Source organism: Nilaparvata lugens, chromosome 9 (assembly GCF_014356525.2).
Source record: "Nilaparvata lugens isolate BPH chromosome 9, ASM1435652v1, whole genome shotgun sequence".
NCBI classification, from domain to species: domain Eukaryota; kingdom Metazoa; phylum Arthropoda; class Insecta; order Hemiptera; family Delphacidae; genus Nilaparvata; species Nilaparvata lugens.
Genome location: NC_052512.1, coordinates 23646345 through 23658444, shown reverse-complemented (window position 1 = coordinate 23658444; position 12100 = coordinate 23646345). Strand labels below are relative to the sequence as shown.

The window sequence follows — 12100 nt, the reverse complement described above, 5'->3', positions numbered from 1 at the left end:
GTTTCGAGGAGGAGTCTTCAAGAAATAAATTTCAAAGGGTTGACGGTGGATCAGTTGACTGTTAGGGTAGCTACACACTCATCGATTTCTGTTCGTATGATATTTTGCCGTCCTTATAAATTATATTAGATCGAACCAGAGAGTATAGAATGTAGAATTATATATCTAAAGATCATTGAACAAAGAACATTCTACATAGAATGTAACATTCTAGTATTGGATATTACGCTCTATACTCACTGGATTAAACAGATGATGTTTAGAAAGTTCCGTATAATGTGATAGAATTCATAAGGACGGTTAAATATCATTCGTTACAAAAATCGATGTGTGTGTGTGTGTGTGTGTGTGTGTGTGTGTGTGTGTGAAGGGCTTCATGTTTCTGTTGATCATGCATTAATATCAAACGATTGTTATTGATACACGACAATGCAGGAAAATTGTGAATGTTTTGAAGTAGTGTTATTTCCAGTGAAAATGTCATAAAACTGATTGTTCACTAATAGAGTGCCCCATTTCATCCATGTCATTCATGCTCTCACAATCCAATTTTCAAAAATACCTCTCCATTTATAAAGTTTACATCAGAAAGCTGTTCTCCCATTTGGTGTTACAGACAGTGTATGACAGTGAATGACAGTTTGGAAAGTGAATAAAAACCAGTAAAGGCTAGTTATAAGGGTTTTGGAGTCTTTACTATCTTTGGCTTGAATAAAGATGGTCTTAGTGAATAATTGCCGCTAGTAAATAATAACATAGAGAAAAAAAATAGTGTAAGTAGATAACCCATGGTATAGGGAATTTATGTTGCAACTTTTACTGTTATCTCAAGCCGATTACTGTCGATTATTGTCAATTTTTACTGTTTTGTTGGTGTGAGAGTGTATGAACGGCACAATTTGAGAGACTACCAGCGTCACACAGCTGCATGTGAAAGAACTACGTGAACTATCGGCTTGGGATAACAGTAAAAGTTGCGACATAAACGCCCTATACCATGGGATATCTACTTATGGTATCGGTTCTCTATGATAATAAGGGACCTCATAGTACACTCTTAGCAGCCTAAATTCTTTTCCGAAAATACTAACTCTGATGTGAATTGTAGAAATAAAGGAAAATTCAACCATTGATTACAATACTGATTTAAGAGGAGCAAATGAATTTCAATGCCTTTCACTATCACGCGAACTGGCGATACAGAGGGAGAGATGAAAATCAGATTGCCACAGTTGCATGAGGCAGTTGCACCCTACCTTATGGAGTAGAAATATCCATAAAAAAACTAAGCGAGAGGGACATAGGATTCTCTTCTCTTTCCGACTAAACAGTGTTCAAGAATATAACATTATGACTTTATGACTGTGTATTATGTCCAAAGAATGAAACCACAACGATTATTCTGCACGTCCTTTCTGGTTAGCTTCGCGAAAGAATTCACTTTTATGCTTTTTTTGCGGTAGTCGTTCGAAAAATGTGTTGGAATGAAAATGATAAGGTTTCTAGTCTTCACACACAAGTGTGTTAGAAGCAGGTTGTATTCATACATTGAGAACAATCATCTTGCTGACTTCCCTCATTATCGTATTCAAAATTAATCAATATTTTCATCATTTATTAATAGTTTTTCTGCTTGTTTTCACAGTTGTTCCACTTAGTTCTTGTAGAGGCATCGTTTGGTCGTCATGAATCTGATATCGAATGGAAATCAAATCAAATCAAACTTATTTCCAATACTTACAGAAAAACACTCACATAAATATGTGTGACCACAAAAAATAAGTAAAATAACAAAATATAAATCAGATATCTTCTGTTCAAGCCAAACCCAAGCCCAGCGGGAAGGTTATTGCATGTGGTCGCAAATGGTTCCCCATTTTTCAAATTGTTTCAATTTTCGAAATGAATGACCTTCCAATATTTTACCTAGACATCATATTTTATATCAGTGAATAAGTTACTCAAATCGACGGTTGATGCTACATTGTTCATACTGAGCATGAGCTCAGTATTCACACTCCAAAAATACTCATTGTGGATCAGTTTTTAAGCCAGCATATCACATGGAAAAAGCAATCTTATTCAATTCTCCAAGTGGCACGATAGTGTCAATGCTCGAGACCGTTCTCAACCTCAATAGGTACTAGCTTTGTGATCGGGTTATACTTGGAAACAAGATTTTTGAAATATGTAGACGACATTTATATCTAAATTCCAATTACTTGATTTTGAACCGCTCAGAAGAATAAGATCCGATCATTGTGTCGAAAGTTGTGAGTGTGTGAAATTTCCATCCTATAGGTGTTCTTATGGGCGCATCACCACTAGGAAATTCTGAAATTAAATACAAACCGGCGATTCTGATAGAACATAATCTTTTCACAACAATGTGATCCAAAATATGGATTTAATTGGTTGGGAAGGACTCGAAAGTTCTTACAATATGAAATTTGTAATTTGGCTGTAGTACATCGTTTTATATTTTCGCTAGTACTCCCCTCCCCACTATGCTAAAAATCTCAAAATTCCTCAGGAATCTTATTCAGAATTAATTGTACTTCAACGTCAAATGTGATTTTTCATCATTACTCCAATTTGTGTAAGTTGTATAGAGTGAAAGTAGTGAGTTTCCGGATAATTTTCAAAAATATCTCTTCTTTGAAAATGTGTAGCTCATAAACCAGAAACCGTGAATCTTGCGCGAACACTCAATCTATTGGAAATTCTATTGTCTTAAATTTTTTGGTGAATGTTTTTTTCAATAAGCGGTGGACACCGGAACAGGCTTCACAAGCCTAGTCCATGATGGATGATGATGATGCTTTTTCCGAAAACCCCGATGGTTTTGAAATAAAATGGAATAATTGAATTCCCAAAATTCAAGGGTTTTTGAAGTTTTTAGGGGTGAGTCGCCCTATGGCGTCACAGAAAATTTCAAATTCGAATTCAGTCACTCAAATACATATAAAACTGACAAAAAAAATTCTTTCGGAGCTGTTTCCTGAAAAACGACAATTTGACTGGCCTACCATGAATCATAAGTGATATGTGGTGGGTTCAATGATTTTTATTAGAATGAGTTGTAATGAAGTCTCACCTGAACTTCTAGAGCGTGGTAGGCGACGATGAGACCAAGAAGTATGACTGTCGACACAGAGATGAGCGTTTTCAACGACGTCGAGTAGAATGAAGCCTGCAACAAACAAAAATTGCAATTAATATAGAAAATCATCAATCAAATTAGAATTTGTAATTTTTAACGTCCTTTTTGGGGTTACATATGCCCAGCTGGCAGTAGTCGGTAGAGCAAATGAGATTAAAGAATTTTTACATTAACTCCTGCTGAAATAAAAATACCACAATGTTCTTACCAGCTCTTCAAGGAGCTTATATAAAATTCTGCTATCAATTACTACAAACTGCCGCCGTTTTATCAATCTGCTATTCTTACAGCTGCTCTGGGTGACTCCACAATTATAGATGCTGAAGATATAGATAAATATAAGGGTTCTAAATATTGTACAAGACAATATGGTATCGACACAAATCCAACTCGTCACCATCTGACGAAGAGGTCATCAATGTGAAATAATACTGAGTGGGATCGAAGGCGATACTTGTTCAGAATTCCCATAATTTCTATTAATTGACCGAGCGAAGTTAGGTCTAAGATTTAAGTCGACGGTTTGGAATTTCTCTTGATGTTTGAATGTTTGAATGTTTGAATGTTTGAATGTTTGAATGTTTCTAAATCTACGTGAACTATGCAGTTAATTCTCACTCTCTCTCTATCTTTCTCCCTCTCTATCTTAGGCCCCCTACTCTTCACTCTTTATGCGAATGACCTACCCTCTGTCATCAAATTTTCTAGTTTCCATACTTATGCTGACGACCTTCAAATTTATGCAAGCTGCCCAATCACTAAAATTAATGAAACAGTAAATAAAATGAATCACGATATAATTTCAATAGTAGAATGGACAAAGAAAAACGGACTAAAACTCAACCCTATAAAAACTCAGCCCATAATAATTGGATATTCAAGACTATTAAAAAACATCGATTTAAACTCACTTGACAAAATTAATGTTGATGGTGTCGAAGTAGCTTACTGTGATTCAGTTAAAAACCTTGGAATTATTATGAACAAAAATCTTGACTGGTCTGATCAAATTAATAAGACTTGTAAATTTGTATTCTCTGCCATGCATTCATTGAAGAAGGTGCAAGATATTCTTCCCAGAAAAATTAGATTGTTACTAGTCAAAACGCTCATATTCCCACACCTTATGTATTGTAATTCTGTGCTCAATGATATGCAAGTAACCTTGAACGATAAACTTCAGCGATGTCAAAACTATTGCCTCAGGTTTGTTCACTCTCTCCAACGCCATGAACGAATCACTCAAGCCCATATTGATAGTTCAACTTTAAAGTTACCTGATCAGAGAATGCTTCGCATAATCAAACTTGCTAGGGACATTTTAAAATATGGTGAAGCAATCTATTTTAAAAAAGATTTTAAATTTGTATCTGAAGGTAGGAGAATTGATGCTTCCCACACTAGAACAGGTGAAAATACTCTGAGAATTCCAAATCATCGAACAACTATTTATACAAAATCCTTCCTTGTTAGCGGTTGTCGTGCATGGAATGCACTTCCAAATCAAATTAGGTCCATAGAGAGTCGAGCGGGCTTCACCCTTACATTAAGACATTATCTTTTAGAAAAAATGGCTGAAACTGTCCAACCCTAAAGCAGCATGACATTCAATTAAACCTTCCTTAATACCTATTCTCATCCTCTATAATCATTTCCCTCCACTCCAAAGTGAAAATTATGGGTTTTCTCTTTTTTATTTCTTTCATGTAAATTTAGCATAAAAATATGTATAGGCTACATGTAAGATTGTTTCTTATTCTAACTCTTCCTCGAGTGGATTTTAGCAACCTTATTCTATATCCCTTCTCCTCTTTTTTGTATTATAATTACCCCTTCATAATTCCCAATTAGAATTATTATTATTCCTCCATGAACTTTCATAATCATATTAATATCTTGATACTTATTTTTTTCGCTTAGACATAATATTTCGTTTGAATTTTCAACTTTCTTTTTTCACGGTTAAGTGCTGAAGGGGTGGGTATCCTTGATACCCTCTCTGAGAATGGACTTCTTAAGGTCCAAACTTCATCGTTTCGTGTGAAAAAATTACAGTAGTATCTTAACTTTTGCATTTTTCATCATTATTCTTGCTCAATATTATTATTGTAGAACTCATCAGTTTAATATGATTCACCATGTCATTTTATCGCTACTGGTATTTATTCTCAACGCTAGAACGTAAGTTGAATTATGTTTTGTTAAACACATGAATAAAGGAATCTGAATCTGAATCTGAATCTCTCGCGCTCGCTCTCTCTCTCTAGGTCGTGAGAAGGATTTTTTTATATCCTTTTTAAAGAATCGACAATTATTTGTTGAAACACCACCGATTTATAAAGTTACATCACAATATTATATTATCGTTATTCTAATTGTTTTCAATCTTTATCCGCATTGATTAATTTCTTTATACTTTGTAAAATTCGTTTAATAATCAACAATTCCGTCATTCAATGTAAATTACTGTATAAGCCAGTGAATATTGTAACATACATGAATGAAGAATTGTAATCTAATCTCTCTTTTTGAGGATGAAGTGTAAAAGAGGGCCGGCTACGCCCTACATTTGCCCTCCCAGGTTTTAAATAAAGGCAGATAATCAATCAATCAATCAATCACTCTCCACTACCGCCATGTTCTTTACGCTCCACTCATTATTTTAATCCTATTCTTATTTTCGCTGTTTTACTTTTTCAACCAAATGCTTTTCCCCTCCTTTGTAATCGATCAACATTATTTTTGAATGAATGGAAAACGAATCTTCAAAAGTTCTCGAATCGTTTAGCGAATTAGTACCGATACGGCTTCACCAGCTTTTATGTGGGTGATGCAGCTGTGGTGCTTGAGGCTTGTGCGCGATGCAATATCCCATGGGAGAGATGAGTGTAGAGGCTCTCTTGTTAGTGAGATTTACGGGCTGGATATTATTATCAGCTGCACTGTGTGGAACACTCGACTGCTCAGTTATCCACTGGGATGCATTGCACACAGCCAATTTCGTGGATACTGCGGTTGTTAGCGAGAGAGGGAAATGCATGAGGAGAAGAAGAGAGGGATAAGAGAATGGAAAATAGAACAGGATAGGACAGTAGGGTTGGGATGAAAGGGAGCTGAAATAAGGGCGAGAGAGAGAGAGATATATAAGATTAGAGTTCTAATGAATTAGACAATATTTACTGGCTTATAAGGTACTCTAATTTACATTAATTGATGGTATTGATAATAATTATTCAACGAATTTCACAAAGTGGAGGAAAATTAATCAATTGGAATAACGATACTATAATATTGTATGTTTTATGTAATATATGTAACTTTATAAATCGGCGGTGTTTCAACTAATAATTGTCAACTCTCGGAAGAGAATATGAAATAATATACTTCCCATCAACACACGACCAGGAAAAAAGAGAGAGAGACAGAGTGTGTGTGTGTGTGTGTGTGTGAAAGAGAGAGAGAGAGAGATAGGAAGAGAGAGCGATATAGACAGACAGACAGAAAGTGAATTGCTTAGTCATGTAGATTTAGAAATAGAGAGTGATTAATTGATAATAAGCCTTTATTTTGGCGGTGCTGGGACTTCAGGTTCTCTCAGCCACACAGCACTTTACATGAAAAAATTAGATTAAAATAAATTAAATAGAATAAAATCCTTGCCCAAAATTACAATCGAAATGAGAAGAGATTATTGATCCAAATCAACTTATAAAATTATTAGAAAAAACTTCAAATTTCACTTGAAAAAAGAGAGAGAGTGGGGAAGAGAGTGTGTGAGAGAGAGAGAGAGAGAGAGTGTGTGAGAGGGAGTGAGAGAGAGAGAAAGAGTGAGAGTGAGTGAGAAGAGAGAAAATAGGTAAATAGAGGAAGAGAGACAAAATATTATCGTTGGGTTATAATTTACAAGCTCAACCCTATTCAGACCATTATCTGTTTTCCGTTTTGGGATTATCTATAGTGAGATTCAGTTAAAACTTTCAGCTTGGAGTGAATGAAAAGCATTGATGCTTTCCATGGAATATGCTGACATTTCAAAGGGAGAATACACTCTGTCAGCATTGATTGAATAGGAAGTATTGATGTTATTTACAAGGGATACTGACAGTATGAAGTGAAACTAAATATATTTCATGTACACCACACTTTACGAATAAAGGGAGCACCTGAACTAACAAGGCTCTACACTCTTACACTAGTGTTACACTGAAGTGTAACTAACTACACTTTAGTGTAGCAGCCCTTGCATTAATATATTATAAATCGGCAGCTATACTTCAATGCCTGTGAGGTTGCGGTAGTGTATACCTGGCATGTGATATTATTAGGGTGAGTTTCCTCTGGTGTCAGACTCACTTCACACTGACAGAATCAGTTGAACGGTAATCAACCATTGGAATGATTGAGGATGGTTGTTGGAGTGAACCAACTGAAGATGATTCGGTCGCACGAAAGAATTTACTAGTCAGAAAAACTTGTTTTAAAACTTGGAACACAAATAACTATGAAAAAACTAGCTTTTCGATATTAATAATACAAGTGAATCCCTGGGTTGAAGAACTTACTCATGAACTGTATTAATGTAGCCTAATCTTTGAAGCCCGCAACTTTCATTTATAACTAGCTGACCCGGCGAACTGCATACCACCAAATAATGTCATGACAAACTTTAGCTGGATGCACACCTGAGGAGGTGCGATGCGGCATTTTATTTCTATAGATAACTAGCTGGCCCGGCGAACTTCGTACCGCCAAATAGTTAATGCATCTCAAAACAAACTTCAGCTGGATGCAACTTCACCTGGATGCGGCATTTTTCATGCAGGGGCTTCTTGCTTTCTGGTTTGAATGGAAGCACTCATACACACTGAATCGGGCATGGCGTGGAACGGTGTGTTGAGGCAATCTCCATAAGATCAACACTTCATTTTGTTTTTAGTCGGGGCGTTTAGAATAAAATACATGGGTGGTTCTAGAGCAGCACACGCTCTTGTCTACTACAGTTACTAATATTACCAACAGTATGGCCATTGACTGTCATGTGGTACAAATCCGCTATTAAGATTCCAAACAAACTTTATAGTCTTATCATTTCATTTACCAATTGGAAAACTATTTTAAACTTCCGATGAGTTTGGTATAACATTTTCGAATGTAAATTGATTATCCATATATATAAAAGCGAAATGGCACTCACTCACTGACTGACTGACTGACTCACTCACTCACTCACTCGCATAACTAAAAATCTACCGGACCAAAAACGTTCAAATTTGGTAGGTATGTTCAGTTGGCCCTTTAGAGGCGCACTAAGAAATCTTTTGGCCATATTTTAACTCTAAGGGTTGTTTTTAAGGGTTTGAAGTTCGTCTTTTAGCATGTATATTCTTCTTCTCCCAATCTGTTAATTATAATTGAAATTTCCATATCATATGTTACTATAGAACTATAATCTAGATAGAGTACTCGTCGAAACAGTTGTTAACTGGCAACTAAATTAATAATTTTGTCAGGTTGGCATTAAGTTGAGTTGACTTTGTTAGGTTGGCACCAAATTGAAAATTTAAATGCATTTATCGCGGAAAAATTTATTGGGCACTGCTACTTCATCTTGGAATATTATATTACTAGCCGTCAGGCTCGCTTCGCTCGCCATATCCGTTTAGCCAGACGTTTAGTCTGGACCCCCGACTGGATCGTCCTAACATATGATAAAAATGCTCAAATGAAAAATGCAGGCGAGCGGAGCGAGCCTGCTGATCTCATTCTTGGACGATCCAGTCGGGGGTCCAGGGGGCGGAGCCCCCTGGCTAGACGGATATGGCGAGCGAAGCGAGCCTAACGGCTAGTACTTAATATAGACCAATAAAGTTTATTCAAATGACACATCCGCGGACCACTTCCAGAGCTTTTGAGGACCACTTTTTGGAAACCACTGATCTAGATAAATATGCAGAAAGATTGATTTCAATTTTCTTGTATTTCCTTATCAAATTTATTGGTTTGACCATCTAATAATCTGATTTAAAAATATTTTTGTGGTTCGATTGGATATTTGAAGGACCGTAGGAGAGAGTCCTGGAGTCGGATTATAAATTTGATAAGCCATAAACCTGGTCCTGAACATAACGAACACAACTAAAAAAAATCATCGAATTCGGTGCACAAATAAAAAAGTTATTGAACGTCAAAATTTGAGGCTCGATTTTTATCTATATAGATTTTCCAGCTTCCTATGTGCTTAGTTAGTTGTGCAGCAGTTTGTATTTTTAGTTATAGTTGAATGCAGCTTGCTGGGAATTGAATGATATATCTCCTTGCTGCTGATTTCCCCGTTCATATTCTAAATTTACAGCATTTCGAGTTCTACGACCAAAGTTTGTACATCGTTCGTACCGCGGCATTATTAAGAATTGAAGTTTTGTTAATCAGTAGAAAGAAAATTGAAAAACAGATCTACCGACGGCTGTTGAATGACGCAATGATTATAACAGCTGATTTTTATTTCTGTGTGTGGCCAGTTCACAAATCTTCTCCCATAAGGATTACATGCAAACTTTGAAGGATAGTAAAGAGTCCTGGAGTTCAATTATATATTTCACAAACCTGGTCCTGAACATAAGGAACAAAACTAAGAAATAAATCATCAAATTCATTGCACACATAAAAAAGTTATTGAACGTCAAAATTTGAGGCTCGATTTTTATTCATATAGAAAATATAGATTCAGTGGAAATTATGGACAAAGATAAATATTCTTTTTACAAGAATAATTTGACAGTAGATTTCATTGGGATCCCATTTGAAATCAAAAATTACTCTGTTGCTTCAACATCTTTGTCCCCAATATGATCCAAATTCTTTTTTTTTCAATGAAAAGGAGGTCATGTAATACATGATTCTGATACCAAGCTCCAAGAAAAAATGAATGGCGGAAACTGCACATTGATATCTTAATCCGTATTAGTTTGTTGATGTGAAAGTTGTAGGTTATGTTGTATATTAACCAGCTGAAATCATGTGTCAGCTCATGATCTGTGTTATAGCTTCCAAATAGCATCAGCTGATGTTATAAATCGGATAACTGATGTAATTGCATGCAATGAATTTTCTTCAGCTGACCAAATGATGAATCGTAACAATAGTTTTCTTATGTACTTTCAATGTTATTTTTATATCCTGAGAAAGGACAAAAGAGTCAGTCAATTTTGTAGTTCAACGAACTTGATCTGTGAAAAGGTTGGAAGGATACGTGTTCAACATTTTGAAGCTGATTGATCAATTCTTTCTAAAGATATTGTCGAACATACAAACAGACGGACAACGACTTCGGCCTTCAGTAAGTCAAAGCTGAGAGTTGCGAGTTGCGAGTTCATGAGCTAGTTCTCTAACCAAGGGGGTCACTAGTAATATTAATATGGTAGTAAATGAGGTTCAATATAATTATGTACCAGTATGATACACATGATCAATTGCTATAGCTTATTTATATAGAATGCTTAAGCACTGGACGAATATGAGTAATCTCACGTCATATGTGGCAGTACAAATATTGATGACGATCTGCTGTATAGAAGAGCAGGATAAAGGGGAGAATCTCAGATCTGCTGGATTTCAATTTATTTCTCCTATCTATGAAGTAAGATGGATATAGCCTGGAAGGTTTTGTTTACTCATATTTCAAAGGCGAGAGGGATGTTTAGGGATATTTCGTTTTCCCAAATCCCAATTAGATGCTGTGAATCACACTGAAGACCTCCGCTACTGCGAATATTGACAAAAGCTCGGTGGAATAGACGGCTCAATGAAGGACACAGAACATTCTTCTCTATGCCTCAGTTATTCAAGTCAAGAAGCGTCCATAGGAACATAGAGATCAGAATATGTAAAACTATAATATGCACAGTGGCTGCATACAGTGAATATAGACAGCTTGGAAAGGAAAATGTTGCGTAGAATATATGAACATGTGTGTGATGAGGGTGTCTAGCGAATAAGGAACAACAATAAATTAGCTGTACTCTATAAAGAGCCACCCCTATATTCTTCAAGAGGAGACATTTCCTGGCCTCCAAGGTCACCCGACTTATCACCATGTGATTTCTTTCTGTGGGGCTACCTAAAGGCTGAAGTGTACAAGCATCGCCCCAGAACTCAGCAAGAACTAAAAGATGCCATTAGGCAGGAAGTGGCAGCCATTCCAAGGGAAGTTACACGAAGAACTATAGACAAATTCAGGGAAAGACTTCGTGGATGTCTTATCAATGGGGGACAACATTTATCGGACATAATTTTCAAAACCGAATAAAGTGTACTAAATTTTGTCAAATGGCATCATATAGGCTATTCACAAATATAAGTAATTCTTCTATTTGTTTCTTATTCTTTTTGCAAATGCCTATTGGAATCAGAGAGGTTTTTTTTGCCGGACCCTGTATATGTCAGACTGAACCGCTCAAGATGGGCAGGGCATGTGGAGCGGATGCCATACACTCGGTCTCCCAGAAAATTACCTATATATGGGACAACCAGTAGGCAGAAGACCGGTTGGAAAGCCAAGACTGAGATGAGTGGATGGCATCTCAAAGGATGCAGCAGAACTTCTTCGCATTAGGAATTGGAGAATGAAGGCACGAGATCTTGATGGATGGAGGCGCAATATTGAGGAGGCCAGGGTTCTATTTGGGCTGTGGCGCCATCAAAGAAGAAGAAGATGGAGATTCGATGAGCGCTACTATTCAAAAATAATTTGCCAGCTCGTGAATCGAACAAGGTAACTCCTAACTGCTAGTTATGAATGCTTACCCTCACACGAAACTGGCAACAAACTGATTGATTTTGATAGATAATATGTTATTCAAAATGTTTTGATAATAAACAAAGATAACGGAAAGTCCAAATACAAAACACGATGAATGTCACCCCAATAAAGGAGGATGG

At 36.3% G+C, this 12100-nt stretch overlaps 1 protein-coding gene across 2 annotated transcripts in view; it reads right to left on the bottom strand.

Annotated features, from left to right (window-relative positions):
* The window catches only part of LOC111057732 (small conductance calcium-activated potassium channel protein), a 357428-nt gene that overhangs the window by 106248 nt on the left and 239080 nt on the right, over nucleotides 1–12100 (bottom strand). For both annotated transcript variants that reach the window (XM_039435643.1, XM_039435644.1), the window contains one exon: nucleotides 3098–3193. In XM_039435643.1, the coding sequence (XP_039291577.1) occupies nucleotides 3098–3193 (96 nt within the window). The remainder of the gene's footprint in view (nucleotides 1–3097; nucleotides 3194–12100) is intronic.